General features: G+C 40.1%; 1 protein-coding gene across 2 annotated transcripts; it reads right to left on the bottom strand.

Moving 5' to 3' along the window:
- Positions 1-2,344: 2,344 nt before the first annotated feature.
- LOC123502790 lies at positions 2,345-14,446 on the bottom strand. Of its 2 annotated transcripts, none has more exons than XR_006674225.1 (4): positions 14,311-14,446; positions 3,897-4,000; positions 2,884-3,055; positions 2,345-2,550 (listed from the first exon to the last, which is right to left on the bottom strand). XR_006674225.1 is itself a non-coding variant. In XM_045252054.1 (4 exons), the coding sequence occupies exons 2-4, from the start codon at positions 3,892-3,894 to the stop codon at positions 2,501-2,503; spliced, it is 423 nt and encodes a 140-aa protein (XP_045107989.1). In that variant the 5' UTR covers positions 3,895-4,000; positions 14,311-14,446; the 3' UTR covers positions 2,351-2,500. The 2 variants fall into 2 exon arrangements, 1 of the variants encoding a protein (XP_045107989.1); XM_045252054.1 differs by having other exon boundaries at positions 2,351-2,550; positions 3,694-4,000.
- Between the last annotated feature and the right edge of the window lie 2,465 nt (positions 14,447-16,911).

Below are 16,911 nucleotides of genomic sequence, written 5' to 3' on the forward strand. Positions count from 1 at the left end.
ACTTAATGGGAAGAGAAATGAGAACAGTGGTGAGAGGAAGGAAGTCCGAGTGGAAGAAGGTAACCAGTGGAGTTCCACAAGGGTCAGTGCTGGGTCCCATCATGTTTTTGATTTATGTTAATGATATGCCAGTAGGAATTGACAGTTATATGAACATGTTTGCGGACGATACTAAAATTATGAGGAGAGTAAAGAATGTGGAAGATTGTAACAAGTTACAGGAAGATCTTGATAAAATATATGAGTGGAGTAAAGAGTGGCAGATGGAATTTAATATAGACAAGACCCATGTTATGAAAATGGGAAGAAGTAGATACAGACCAAACAGGGATTACAGGCTGGGTGATGAGAAAATTAAAGAGACCAATGAGGAGAAAGACTTAGGAGTAACCGTGCAAAACACTTTGTCACCGGAGAAACACATTAACAAGATTTTTTGGAAAACATACAACATGCTTCAAAATATTGGCCTTGCATTCCACTACCTAGATGAAGGAATGATGAAGAAGATATTATGTACCTTAATAAGACCCCAGTTAGAATATGCAGCATGTGTCTGGTCACCGCATATGAAGAAAAATGTGAAGAAGGTAGAAAGGGTACAAAGGCTGGCAACAAGGATGGTACCAGGACTCAGGAGTTAGACTATGAGGAAAGACTGAGGAAGCTGGGGCTGACCACATTAGAAGAGAGAAGAACAAGAGGAGACATGATAACTATGTATAAATTGGTGAACAAGATTGACATACTGGATAGAGAGTTGATAAAGGTGACCACAAGTAATCATCTCCGAGGACATGGAAAAAAGCTAATAAAGGACATCTGTCTAAATGACGTGAGAAAATACAGTTTCCCACATCGTAGCATTGATAAGTGGAATAAACTGAGCAGTCATGTCGTTGACGCGGTGTGTGTCAATCAGATGAAAGAGAGATATGACAGGAATGGACAAGGAGACAGGACACAGAGAGCTTAGCTCGGGCCCTGTAATACACAAATAAGTAAATACAAATAGGTAAATACACACACACATTCATTCATAGCAAAGTGAAGAGTACCAGCATGCCACACAACACTCACTAAGTCAAGATGTATCAACAGGCATCACCCACCTGAACAAGAAGCACACAGCACACAGCAGGCACAAGACACAGGGAGTGATCCCATGTAGGTGAACACCACCAAGAATTGATCCCTTTCTCAGGCCACGAGAAGGAGGGAGGGATGGGTTCCTTGTCCTGCTCCCGTGAGCAGTGTTCATTTACTGGCATGACTGTGTCCACATCCCAGATCTGTCAATGACACAGCCATCACTACACTTCCAACTCATGAACCAACTAGGGAAATTTTTTATATCTCAGTTACTAAATGGATTTTGCAAAGGTGGGCTTGAAAGACTTGGCTTAAAAACTAACTGCTGAACTAATAGTTAATAGTGATGTGGAAATCTTTACAGTCACACATGTTATTGATCTGAGAGTATGTACATGTAAGTGTATCTGAACACATACATAAACACACACAAAGGTGGATTCAACAAAAAGAGAACACCTTAAAACTAACACGGCAGAACCAACAGTGACTCAGAAAAATTTGAAAACACATCTTAATAAATGAGGAGCGTGTCTAGCTGAGCATATGCATCCACAGGTACATGTTGACCTGAGGGGACTGTCCACTGTGTGTGAGGCAGCCTGACAAATGACCAACATTAAGGCAAGCAGGAACTTTGAGACTTGTCAAAACTCATAATAGTGCAGAAATCACACCTAAGAGAGAGAGAGAGAGAGAGAGAGAGAGAGAATATATCAATACAAAACTCATTCATCTCTTGTCATTCTTTCTTAAAAAGTTCACCAAGAGAGAGAGAGAGAGAGAGAGAGAGAGAGAGAGAGAGAGAGAGAGAGAGAGAGAGAGAGAGAGAGAGAGAGAGAGAGAGAAAATACCACAATCTTTCATCAGTCATCATTGTTTTCAGTGGCAATTTGTGAAGTTTCAACAATGACACACAACTGCAACAATTCAAGAAAAAAACTAGCATTAGTCTTTCTTAACTAAGACACTGGAGACCTATCAACATTGCATTCTTCCTCTCATAAAAGCAATCCAGTATGTAACTAACACTACCTATCTATCTATCTGGGGTCTTAATACAAACAACTCACAAAACCTACTCTGCATCTCCTAACATGTCAATCAAGTGACTAAGAAATCATCCACCTGTCAACATCTTTCCTCTCACCACACCAATCACTAAGCTCTCTCTCTCTCTCTCTCTCTCTCTCTCTCTCTCTCTCTCTCTCTCTCTCTCTCTCTCTGAAGCCTCCACCAAACCACTACTCACATCCCAATACTGATCCTGCAGGTGGGAGTCAGTCTAGGGGAGGAGAGTCGCAACAGCAGTTCAGAACATTGGCTGGTGTAGATGTTTTAAGGTGTGACAACATTAGTGGTGTCTTTCCCTCCTCCTTGCAGTAAGTCCGGGGAACAGTAGGTGATGTTAGGTGAGGTCTGATTGAATGGTGTCCCTTTCCCTTCCTTCCAGTAAGTCTAATTGACACAAAAATTAGTATGTTATGTTAGATCTAAATTAGTATGTTATGTTAGATCTACAAGAACTTTAAACAATTACTATCATCTAACAGTAAAGGATAAACCACAGATATCTATGCATTGTGGAGATACATCCACACCATTTATCATTATATTCCTCTCCTATCACTGCTAAATAAAAGCTTCATACTAAAAATACAAGCACAAAAATACACTGAACTAGTCAATGCAGCAAAACCATCATCATTCTATCTGGAATTCATTAAAAATCAACACCAAATACTACAAGTCCAGAAATACAATGAAATATTGAAAGCAGTAAACACTCACCATACAACACTATCTCTAGAAGACTGCCAAGGGTAACACCACAACACCACAGCCAAGCACCCCAGGAAGACAGGAATGAGAGTGTACAGTAGTTGCCAGTGAGAAGCACCACACCGATGGGATGAGGGACAGCTGGCCACACTCTGCGGTCCATGGTCCAGCATGATGGATCCTGCACAATAAAGAGAGAAGTGGTGGTGTTCCATCATTTGCGGTGTGTCCTCTCTGCCTTGCCACTGTCATGTTGCTTGGTGTCCATCAGAGCACAGCAGAGGGGGTCTTGCACAGAAAAGACAAACCATTATGTTCCAGTAAGGATGCATATATTCCCTGCCTTGTGGCTGTTATTGTATACCTCAGGGCACACCAAAGACAATGCCATTAAAAAAAAAATGTTGCTTTTCATTTTCATGTTATCACAGATGGAAGATAAATATGTCATGATGTAATGTAAATATCTTAGGCTACTGGAAAGTTGAAGGAAAATGTAACTCGTAAATTGTTAATCAGAACATAATATGATGAAAAAAGTCTACAGCTAGCTAACTAATAGATGACCATTTATAACCAACACATGCACCACACCAGTCGCTACTCATCCTTGCACCACGAGAGTCACACCTTCACACCTTGTTTGACAAAAAAAAAAAAAAATAAATAAAATGAAAGCAAAATCAAGAATTACAATACAATGGTAAAAAAAAAAAAAGAAAGAAAGAAAAAGAAAATACACAGCCAAAAAACAAAAAGCCATGTAATGACACTACAAACAGCACATCCACACTCCACCTTCTACCAGGAGAGCCACACCTGTAGCAGTAGTGTGAGCAGTGCTGATGTTTCCTGCACAGCACAAAGCCCACACTGACAATGCCAGTGTGCTGTGCTGAGGAGGACAGACCAGGCACTGCTCCACCGAGGGACCAGGAGCTGTGTGTTGCAGTGAAAAAGGAGTGCCAAGAAGATCACCAACACAAAGAGGTCTTCTGAGTAAGGTGTCGAGAATAACATACTGGCAGATTGGAGCAGAAGAGGAGAGGTGCCTGGTATGCTGTAATATGCCTCAGTCTTCACCACATCCTCCCTCACTGCTCACTTTGTGGTATACAATTGCAGCCTGCAAAATAAAAGATGAAGTTGATGAGAACAGCAGAGATTAGCAGGATGCTGTAGTAGGAAAGAAATGGGAAGGTGGTGGTTCTCTAAAAGACTGGTTGATGAATGGAACAGACTTGGTAATGATGAAGGTGTATGCTGAGTCAATAGGGACCCAGTAAACAATGACCGGCGGCCCGCCGTTGGCTTAAGAGAGGCCGGGGGTGGCTGAATGTGCGCAGATGTGACTCTGTTGTGCCTGCAATTGGACGCTTTGGACTTAAACTTTTAGCAGAGTATGTTTAGTGAGACGTTGATGAAATTTTTGGTTTTTAACATATCCTAACTTACATGAATTATGGTAGTCATTGCCTCAAATGAATTACATTGAGAAACATGTAAAATAAACTAATTTTATTAACATGGAAGAATAATGTATAAAAGACTATTTAAACGATATTGCAAGTTTTCTAATGAAGGTATTATGTAATTCTGTTTGTAAATGACATCAAGTTGTCTTAAGTGGAATGTAAAGACATTATGAATGGTGCTCTAATCTGCCAATGACTATTACATAGTGCCACATTGAAAGCACTAAAAAGATGTGGTTTGAACATGACATGAATGTGGCTCTTTAATTACATAGGCAAACAGTTCGCATTAAACAGAAAACCCTGCCATTGTTTTCTTGTGCTAATAATTGCTTCTAATGCTAAAAGTCTGACATGGAACTCTGCAGGACTATTGATGTATGGATGTTTAAGTGCTAAAAGTCACCTCACAGCTCTTTTAAGACCAGGTCACTGCTAAATATTGCAAGGTGTGCTAGGGCAAAGGAGAAAAGAGATTGAGCATAGAAAAGGTGGAGGAGAAATAGAAATCCAGTAAATAAGGAAAACTTCAAGGCAGCGAGAAATGAATATGTTAAGGTGAGGAAGCAAGAGGAAAAGAACTTTGAAAAGGACTTTGTCGAAAAATGTAAGGAGCAACCAAAATTGTTCTACAGATTCATAAATGGAAAAATTAGGCAAAGAGAAACAATAGAAAGGTTAAAAGGAGAGAACGGGATGGTGGAAGACCCAAAAAGTATGGTAGAACTATTAAATAATAAATTCCAGGTCTTTACTAAGGAATCCAAATTTGAAAGACCACAGGGTAATAGAGAGACCATCTATATGTAAGAGATTAAAGTAACCAAGCTTGAAATAAAAGAGTTAATGAAGGAATTGGATAAAGAAAAGGCAATGGGACCGGATGAAGTCTCAGGCAGAATACTGAAAGAATGTAAGGAAGAACTAGAAAGTCCTATATACAACATCATAAAATGCTCAATAGAAAATGGAACAGTACCAGTGGAATGGAAAAGAGCTGAGGTGGTTCCCATATATATAAGAGCAGAAGGAAGAATATGAAGTAGATGGATACATTATGTATTTACACCAGAGAATTGGTAGGATAGGTGGAGGAGTAGTTATTTATGTAAAAAAATCCTTCATTTCCAGTCAGGTTAATGGTATTAAGGTAGATAACAGTAGAGTCCTTATGGCTGGATGTTAGAGTAAACAAAAGTAAGGTTATTAGAGTAGGAGCTTTTTATAGACCACCAAACCAGTCAGCAGAGGTAGACAACCTTATGGTAGATGAGATAAATAGGGGGTGTACTAGTCAGACAATTATCTTAGGGGATTTTAATCTTAAGTCAGTAAACTGGGAGAGGATGGTAGAAGATGCTAGTGAAAATAAGTTTATGGAAAGTTTTCAGGATAACTATTTAGTGCAGATGGTAGATAAACCTACTAGGGGGAGGAAGGTTTTAGACATAGTACTAACAAATATTGAGCATTGTTTAAAGGAAGTTGAGGTAGGAGAGACTTTAGCAAACAGTGACCATCATATAATTAGATTTATCATTAATTCCAGTAGGGATAATATAGTGAATAAGACTAGAGTCCCAAACTATCAGAAAGGCAATTATGGTAGGTTACGTCAGTTAATAGGAGAGGTAAACTGGGAAGATAGTTTTGGAAATAAAACTGCACAGGAGATGTGGGATATTTTCAAGGTTGTAGTAAAGGGTATAGTGATGCAGTGTATCCCTTACAAAGATATAAGGCAGAGAAACAGGAAGCCATTATGGTGGACTCAAGAGATAGGTAGACAGATCAGAGAGAAGAAGAGGGCATATAGAGAGTTGCAGAAAAGTGGGGAAGATGTAGATTTGATTAGGTACAGACAGGTCAGGGATGATTTGAGTAAGGTTATAAAAAAAGTAAAAGGCAGGCAGAGATAAAACTAGCTAGAGCTGGGAGTAAAGATCCCAAAAATTATATAGTTATTACAAGGTCAGTGATAAAAGAAATAAGGATAGGATTGGACCACTCAGAAAAGATGGTGTAGTAGTGGATCAAAATGAAGACATAGTAGAATTATTGAATGAACAATTTTCTTCAGTATTTACTAGGGAAAGAATAGGAAATCCTGTTATAAACAGTGCGACGAGTAGTTTAAGAGCTTTAGAAAATATTGATATAAAACCGGGAATTATTAGGAAATTTATTCTTGAACTAGACGATAGGAAAGCTAGTGGTCCTGATGAGCTACATGCCAGAGTACTTATGGAGGGTGTAGACAGTATTTCTGAAGCACTTAAGTTAATCTTTGAAAGATCACTTAGGTTTGATGAGATACCTCAGGCCTGGAAGTTAGCTAATGTTACTCCAATATTTAAAAAAGGTAGGAAGGATGATGCGAATAATTATAGACCGATCAGTTTAACTAGTATAGTATGTAAAATACTAGAGAAAATCATTAAGGGTAGTATTTGGGAGCATTTAAATTAGAGATACCCAACATGGCTTTAGATCAGGGAGGTCCGGTCTTACAAATTTGCTCGATATCTTAGAATATATTACCAAGGAGTTAGAAGATGGAAATAGCATAGATGTTATATATCTAGATTTTAGCAAGGCGTTTGATAAGGTACCGCATAGGAGGCTAGTGTACAAATTGAGACTACATGGGATAGGGGGTAGGTTAGTTGATTGGATTAGTGAATGACTTTCTGATAGGAAACAGAGAGTAGTATTAAATGGGGCAATGTCTGAGTGGAAGGAAGTGGTTAGTGGGGTACCCCATGGATCAGTGCTAGGACCTCTTCTTTTCTTGGAGTACATTAACGATTTAGATATAGGAATTAGTAGCAAAGTATCAAAGTTTGCAGATGATACTAAGATAGCATGTGCAGTACAGGGTGAAAAGGACAATTACAGAATACAACGAGACCTGGACAGGCTGATAGCATGGGCAGACAGGTGGCAGATGGAGTTTAATTCTAAAAAGTGTCAGGCTATGCATTTAGGTAAAGACAACACAAACTTTAGCTATGAGATGGAGGGATGTTGGCTAGAGACAGTAGAGGAGGGAAAGGATTTAGCAGTAGTGATAGACAGGACTATGAAATTTTCAATGCAATGTTTAGAAGCAAGAAATAGGGCAAATAGGATCCTGGGTTTTATAAATAGAAATGTTAGTTATAAAAGTAAGGAAGTGGTGCGTAGCTTATATAATTCCTATGTTAGGCCCCATTTAGAGTACAGGTATCCCTTGGTTAACGATAGGGTTACGTTTCCCAAAAACAGATCGCTAACCGAAACGATCGCTAACTGAGGATTTGAAATTATCAACTACATACATGTATTTCATGATGTAAATAAACGACACTTTCTATGTTGTTAGTTGTTATTTACACCTTTAGAATTGGTAGTACTTACCTTGAGGAGTGGATGTGATATGCGTAGTTGTTGTTTTGTGCTGAGGACACAGGGCCTTGGAGGATTAAATCATCATGCCCACAGACCCAAACTCGGTCAGCTGCTTCAAACCCTTCAAATTCTTGAGAAATACGTTTTCCAGTGGGGTGGGTCATCCAGGCTCCTCATCGTCACTCAAGGTTACGGTGGATGTGAAGGATAGATTGGATGTGGGTGGAGTTGTTTTGGAGGTGGATGGAGTTGTTTTGGAAGTGGGTGGAGTTTTTATAGCAGACGAACTTTGAAGTACGACGAGATGACTCCTATGGAAGTAGATGGGATTGCTTTTGAGGTGGATGGGGTAGCTTGGGAGGTGGATGGAGTTGCTTGATCGGTAGATGGGGTTGCTTGGGATGTGGATGGGGTTGCTTCGGTGAGTGGTTTGAAGAAAGATGAGATGACTGTCTGTTTTGCCATCCTTTTCTTTGCCTCAAATAGTTCTTTATACACTTTCATGTCATTTTCTATAGCATTAGTCACGCCATTACTTCGGTTTGGGTTGGGGTCATTCTCCTGGAGAAGATGTATGGCCTGGTTAATATGATTAAAATCTCCTCAAAATCTTGACGGAGAGGGTTCTTTCAGGCTCCTTGTCCTCCTCCATTTCCTCCAAAGTATTTTGTTTCTCCAACTCCATGAGGTCGTCGTTGGAGAGAGGCTCAGAATGACTGTCCAGCAGTTCTTGTACGTCATTCTCGTCCACCTCATTGAAGCCTGCCTTATGGGAGATATGAACGATGTCTTTCCTTACTGCTGTAACATCGACAGGGACTTCCTGTTTACGTTCACGCACTCAGGCCACAAATTACGCCAACATCCATTCATTGCCGACTTGGACACCTCCTTCCATGACTCGTCGATGTTGTCGATCCCTTTTAATGTTATAATCCTTCCAAAATTGTTTCATGGTCGGCTTGTCAGGGTGTCAATGCAGGCCAACAGCTGTTTCATGGTGCGCCGCTGGTAATAGGCCTTGAAAGTAGCGATGACTCCTTGGTCCATCGGCTGGATGAGGGCAGTTGTGTTTGGGGCATAAACATGACCTCAATATTATCTGCCCAGTCATTCATGCTCTCTGGGTGGCTGGGGCGTTGTCACACAGCAAGAGAAATCTGTTAGCAATGTTGTTTTGGGCAGCATATTCTTTTAGGAATTTGGAGAGTATCCTGTCACGTAACTTTGCATGATAACAGTCGTCATCCATTTTGTTTGCCTTCCATACTACGGGCAAATATTCCTTAATATAGCCAGACAGAGCTCTTGGGTTTTGGGAATGGTAAATAAGGCATGGTTTAAGCTTAAGATCACCAGCGGCATTACCAATAATGTTAACCTGTCTTTAGATGCCTTGAATCCTGGTGCCGACTTCTCCTCCTTTGCTATAAACGTTCTCGATGACATCTTCTTCCAATACAGGCCTGTCTCGTCAAAGTTTAGAACCTGCTTGGCTGAATAACCTCCTTCCTCGATGCGCTCTTTAAGCAAAGGCTTGAAGGCGTTTGCAGCGGTTGATCCGAACTGCTGCCTCCCCACTAACCTTGAGGTTGTGTAGACTACGATGTTTGAAACGTTCAAACCATTACTGGCCTTGAAGGACACTGTCTCGCCTATGTTGAATTCTGGTTTCAGGTCCTCCCACAGGCTCAGTGCCTTAGTAGTAACGAGTTGGGTAGAAAGAGGCATGCGGCGGTGTGTGGTCTTCAATCCATAGCCTCAGCAAACGTTCCAATTTTTCCATAATCGGTTCCCTGTTACGAGTTGTTGTGTGTTTGTGCAGGTTTGTGACTTGGTTGGCCTGCTGCTTCACTTGTACTTTTTCTGGAGAACTGTTGATACAGTTGATTGAGATAAACCAAGGGCACGAGCAATAGAGTTTACCTTCACCACCCTCATGACGAGTCACAATGTTCAACTTAATATCAAGGCCAATGCTCTTTCTCGATTTTTAGCCTTATCTCCCGGTGGAGAACAATCGTTGGGTCGCTTGGAAGCCATCACTAAGTTCACTTGATCACAAATAAGCACAAAAAGAAGTTTAGAGCGAGCGTGATAGAGTTGTTGTTGCACAATCAAAACAGCGGGAAAGACTGTGGTGTGTTTACTGCACGGGCCGCGGGTGGATGGAGGCGCTGCGATCGCGATTGCGATCGCGATTGCGATTGGTCAATCCGATCGTTAACCGAATTTTGGCGATCGTTAACCAAAAAATAGGGATTAATTTGGAGGGATCGTATGAGCGAAATATCGTTAAGTAGTCGATCGTTAACCGAGGGACACCTGTATTGCATACAGGCCTGGTCACCCCACTATAGGCAGGATATCAACATGTTAGAAGCAGTTCAGAGAAGAGCAACTAGGATGATACCAGCATTAAAGCGCCTGGAGTATAGAGATAGATTAAAGGAATTAAACGTTTTCATTTGAGAGGAGATGTATAAGAGAGGATATGATAGAGTTATTTAAAATGTTCTCAGATACAAACTACATAGATGTGAGATCTTTCTTTACCTTAGAGGAGGGAAGTAGGACTAGAAATCATGGCAGGAACATTAGAAAGCAAGGCTGCAGGTTAGATAGAAGAAAATATTTCTTTAGTCATAGGGTGGTAGACTTCTGGAATGCATTGCCAGAGACGGTTGTAAATAGCACTAGTTTGACAATGTTTAAAAACAGATTAGATAAGCACTTAAATTTATTATATTTATAATTATGTATAGCACTGCATGATAGTTTTTATAAGAAATTTACTATAGTTAAACAAGACATGATCCCCATGTATGGGGACCACAAATTGTAGAGGATTTCGCTGCAGGACTTAGCCCTGTTAATGGGCCAAATATTTAGAATTAGTATATAATGTATTGTGTACTTGTAAGTATATCCTTAAGTACTGATGACGAGGCCGCTGTGCGACTGATACAGGATAACCTAGATGGGCCCTGGTGGCCCTTTGTTATCCTATTATTTATGTTATGTTATGTTAACCTCTAAATTACAGACCAGTATCACTAACTAGTGTAATATGTAAGATGTGTGAAAGAATAATAAAGAAACAATGGATCGAGTTCCTTGAAGACAACAAATTACTATCAAATAGCCAACTTGGCTTTAGAAAAGGTCGGTCGTGTGTAACAAATTTATCGAGTTTCTACTCTGGAATAGTTGATAGGGTACAAGAGAGAGAGAGGGATGGGTTGATTGTATTTACTTGGATTTAAAAAAGGCATTTGATAGAGTGCCACATGCAAGGTTACTGTGGAAATTAGATGAGAAGGGTGGTTTAAAAGGAAACACACTGAGATGGATGGAAAATTATTTAAGGGGGAGAGAAAATAAGGATGGTAGTCAAAGATATGAAGTCCAAGTGGAGAGCAGTAGAAAGCGGAGTGCCACAGGGGTCAGTATTGGCACCAATACTTTTTCTCATTTATATAAATGACATACCAGAAGGAGTGAAGAGCTACATAAATCTGTTTTGCAGACGAAGCAAAACTGTGCAGAGTTATAAAGCAAAAAGAGGATTGTGAAATACTGCAAGACCTAAATAAGATCTGGAAATGGAGTAAAAAGTAGGAGATGGAATTCAATGTGGACAAAAGCCATGTCATGGAAATGGGAAAGAGTGAAAGACGACCAGTGGGAATCTATAAGATGGGAGATGGAGTAGAACTGGAGAAAGTAAAAAAGGAAAACGATTTGGAAGAAAATAATCAACCGGCAAGCCATATTGATAGAATTTTCAGAGAGACATACAATTTGCTAAGGAATATTGGAATAGCATTTCACTACATGGACAAAGAAATGATGAAGAAACTGATAAGTACTATAATAAGACCCAGATTGGAATATGCAAGAGTAGTGTGGACCCCTCACAAAAAGAAACACATAAGGAAGCTGGAGAGACTACAAAAAATGGCTACAAGAATGGTCCTAGAACTTGAAGGGATGACATATGAGGAGAGACTAAAGGCTATGGATCTACCAAACCTGGAACAAAGAAGGGAAAGAGGAGATCTGATACAAGTTTATAAATTGATCAATGGAATGGACCAAGTGGATAATGAGAAACTGATCCTGAGAGAAGAATATGACATTCGAAGCACAAGATCGCATAGTGAAAAGCCGAGAAAAGGAATATGTCTGAGAGATGTTAAAAATATAGTTTCCCGCAAAGATGTATTGAGACGTGGAACAGTTTAGATGAAGAAGTAGTGTCTGCAACGAGTGTGCATACTTTAAAAGCAAGACTGGATAAGTGTAGATATGGAGACGGGGCCCACACGAGCATAAAGCCCAGGCCCTGTAAACTACAACTAGGTAAATACAACTAGGTAAATACACACACACGAGTGTGCATAGTTTTAAAGTAAGATTGGATAAATGTAGATATGGAGACGGGGCCACACGAGCATAAAGCCCAGGCCTTATAAAACTACAACTAGGTAAATACAACTAGGTAAATACACACTTTGACCATACAACCAAACAGTGACACACTCTAAACACACCCACATGCATCCTACACACTCAGTCACCCACATCCCAAACACACACCCACACACATTCCAAACACTTTAAATCAGGGGTTCTCAACCTGGGATACGCATACCCCCAGGGGTACTTGAGAGGAATTTTTGGGGTACATGGCAGGTTTCTCAAAATACTTCAGCTTTAAATAACTGCAAATTTGTTTATAGTATACAATGTGGCCTACATGTGCTAGGCTGGATGTGTCCTTCACTAGAACCAGGACACATTAACAACGTTAACAAGAAAACTCTTGGAGTTATATCACTTGACAGGAAGCTCTCTTGGATTACAGTTGCCACACAACCTTGCAAATATTTGTTCCGATTTATTATTTTTTGTTATTCACACACACAGTGACCTATTTATCACTATCACTAGTTACAAGTTGCAACTAGCTGCAAGCATCACTAGTTCACAACCATAATGATTGAAAATTGTCTGATATAATTCCTTTTTGGTAAATGTATTGAATGTAAGTCACATATAGTGTCTCCCTGTGAGGTACCAGTTCCTATCGACACTACCTCATAGAAACATAATAATATTAATTAAAAATTGTGTCTGCTCCACATATATATAACACAAATTAAACTTAATAAACTAAGTCAATAAACCATGCATTTATTCTTACCCTTCCTGACGCTGCATTGTGGGAAAAGGGTGCGTGATCAATACTGAAAGACTTCAAGGGGTACATAAGATTAAAGAGGTTGAGAACCCCTGCTCTAAATACACACCCAAACAGATACACACACCTATAACACCACACGCCACACATCGGGACACTGAGGCCACACCCCTTCGAGTTACAACCCGTACCTATTTACTACTAGGTGAACAGGAGCTACACATAAGAGGCTTGCCTATTTGTCTTGCTGCTCCCAGGGCTTGAACGCGAGCCCTCTCGGTTGTGAGCAGTGTGTATTTACCTAGTTGTAGTTTTACAGGGCCTGGGCTTTACGCTCGTGTGGCCCCGTCTCTATCTACACTCCCCGTCTCCATATCTACACTGTGTGTGTGTGTGTGTGTGTGTGTGTGTGTTGTTGACCAATAGCGTGGCTTCATACATGTGACTTTAAATCAGGTGTGTGAAAGTGCTTCGCAGGGGGAGTCGGAAAACGAGGAGAGCCATAATTACACCTATACAAATAATCACTCTGACATATAATCAGTTCAATATAATTTTAATCACAATACATATAGCGACAAGTTTTGTTAGTAACCCGCTACACAACTAACCACTAGTTGCTTCAGTAATCACCGCCGATCTTTGTAACTATTATAACACAAACACACACACAATTGATCAACGGAATGGACCAAGTGGATAATGAGAAACTGATCCTGAGAGAAGAATATGACACCCGAAGCACAAGATCGCATAGTAAAAAGCTGAGAAAGGGAAGATGTCTGAGAGATATAAAAAAATATAGTTTCCCGCAGAGATGTATTGAGACGTGGAACAGTTTAGATGAAGAAGTAGTGTCTGCAACGAGTGTGCACACTTTTAAAGTAAGATTGGATAAGTGTAGATATGGAGACGGGACCACACGAGCATAAAGCCCAGGCCCTGTAAAACTACAACTAGGTAAATACACACACACACACACACACACACACACACACACACACACACACACACACACACAACACACAAACACCATAACAAACAGCAACACCAAAGCAAAACAAAACTAAAGGAGAAAACCCTAGGTATATTAACAATTGGTATGAGGCAGCACAGCAACACACTGTTACTTAACGCCACTTTTCTCCCTTCCCTCAACACTCTCGTCTCCTTCTGACACACACACACACACACACACACACACACACACACACATCAACGCTTCGCCTGCCACCACCCGCACACCACACAATGAGAAGAATAAGTGACAAAACTATAACAAAATGACACGACACACACAGACGGACATTTCCATCCTTCATTGCGCATTTGAGTAATTTCAACCTTACTGGAGAGTCCACACACCTGTATTTCCCCTTGCGGTGACACGTGTGGTAGTCCCCGTGCATGCGTGGTGCCGGCAGGTGTGGGCGCGGCGTGTGTGAGGGAGTGTGGACTGAAATGTCTGAACCAACACGGTTTGCTCATCTGTCACTGGCTGCCATCTTGCTGTATCTTGTTCCCGGACCCTTGTTGTGCTTCTGTTTTGTCGACATTATTATTATTTTTTTTTTATCAATATGTAAGTGAAATCTTGTTTAAAAAGTAAAGGGAATCATAATTTCTTGATATCAATGAAAAGGTTTATGGACGAGTCGAGCATGAACCAAGTCGAGCGTGTGAAGTCGAGCGCACTGGAGCCAGATAACGGTATGATTTAAGGAGTTTTTGCCTCGATAGAACAGTGTTACAAGGGAAGAAAATTCTTTAGACAACATAGTTGAGGCTGATGTTTTCGTGAATCATGATGCCTCATGTTTCGAATGCACAAAAGTAGTACATCCAAGGAGGCTGAATAACAGATCACAAAAGTGAATCCAGCGCGCTATTGGTCGTTACGGGCGACCACCCATTGAAAATACATGGAAACGCCCGAGCTATACACTCCTGATTTTCCGTTTTCTATCCATGTTTCGAGGCCTATTAGACTTGCAATAGTCGTGGCATACTGTACCACGAAGATTTAGACAGTAAATCATAATTACAATTGAGATAATACAGTGTTTTTCAGCTTTGGTGGGCTTGGGTGAGAGGTAGGAAGCTGTCTTTGGGATAAACGCATGACTGAACAAGGTCATGTACACATATGAATATACATGTGCATGTATAGATGTAGACATGTACATATATATATGTGCATTTAAATGAAGGATAAAATTAATAAACTGTATATAAGGTGAAACTTGGCCTGAAGGTTGATTTTTCTTGGTATAGCAATTACTTAAACACGTCAAAATACTCTCTCTCTCTCTCTCTCTCTCTCTCTCTCTCTCTCTCTCTCTCTCTCTCTCTCTCTCTCTCTCTAAGAGATATACATTAATTAATACTCTCTCTCTCTCTCTCTCTCTCTCTCTCTCTCTCTCTCTCTCTCTCTCTCTCTCTCTCTCTCTCTCTCTAGCTTTTATTTAGGATGATGTGTGATTTCATGTCACTGTCCGTTGGAAAAGTATCAGTCAGTCAAATTTTATTTCACTATTTGTTCCTTGTCATGCATTAAACGAGAAAAAGGTAATCTTTTTGCCATAATTTCTCCCGGAAACGTACTACTGTTTTTTTTTTTCAGTATTGTAGCTATTTCGCATTGATACCGTTCACAACAGGTCTACATGACATATCTAGGAAACTATAATGCGGCTTATATAAGTTAAATCATCAGTTCTTTCTTAGTTTTCCTCTGGTAATGAAAAAGAAAGCTGCAATTTCCCATTGCTTAACACAGGAGAGGGCTCCACCCACATCTTCATAAGCTCGGCCCACTGGCGTCTTTTATTAGTACAGCTGGATAGACGCGCGGCGTTGCCTTCATCCTAACCTCCTTGAGTACATCAGATAAAGCTGTACTACCGTAAAGTAGTACTTCAAATAAAACTGTATTCATCCTCTATAGAACAGTGAAAACCGGAATGGATTGGGAAAGGAATGAATGGAAAATCAAGTCTGAAGATACAGAAAAACTGAACTCGCTATGTTAAATGGTTTCCCCATATCAAGTCTGTCTCACTGATTGTCGATCTAATGTATTCAAACAACTGGCTCGATATTAAAGGTCAGTACAACTGTTGCTTATAGCAAATGACATTAATTATGCATTTTCAATGTATGAAAATGTAAAGTTGATGATGATGATGATGATGATCTGTGTGTGTGTGTGTGTGTGTGTGTGTGTGTTTCACTGTTTGATCTGCTACAGTCTCTGACGAGACAGCCAGACGTAACCCTACGGAACGAGCTCAGAGTTCATTGTTTCCAATCTTCGGATAGGCCTGAGACCAGGCACACACACACACACACACAAGGTCACAACTCCTCGATTTACATCCCGTGCCTACTCACTGCTAGGTGAACAGGGGCTACACGTAAAAGGAGACACACCCAAATATCTCCACCCGGCCGGGGAATCGAACCCCGGTCCTCTGGCTCTAACCCTGAGCTACCGGGTGTGTGTGTGTGTGTGTGAGCGTGTGTCGTTCTTCCATCAATGTGGGGAATTTTTTTGGGGAAAAAAAATTAGTTGCCCTGACGCTCAAGTTGGTATGCCGCTCGACTTAGTGTACGCTCGACTTGTCAGGTATATATATATATATATATATATATATATATATATATATATATATATATATATATATATATATATATATATATATATATATATATATATATATATATTGAGATCGACCGATATTTTTTCAGGGCCGATACCGATACCGATTATTAGTAGTCAAGAAGGCCGACAACCGATATTTGGAGCCGATATTAATTTGTACTTTGTATATATATATATATATATATATATATATATATATATATATATATATATATATATATATATATATATATATATATATATATATATATATACTACCAACGGATGGCAGCACCACCTCTGTCCTCCAAACTTTAACTCAC

This window comes from Portunus trituberculatus, chromosome 12, assembly GCF_017591435.1.
Source record: "Portunus trituberculatus isolate SZX2019 chromosome 12, ASM1759143v1, whole genome shotgun sequence".
Taxonomy (NCBI): domain Eukaryota; kingdom Metazoa; phylum Arthropoda; class Malacostraca; order Decapoda; family Portunidae; genus Portunus; species Portunus trituberculatus.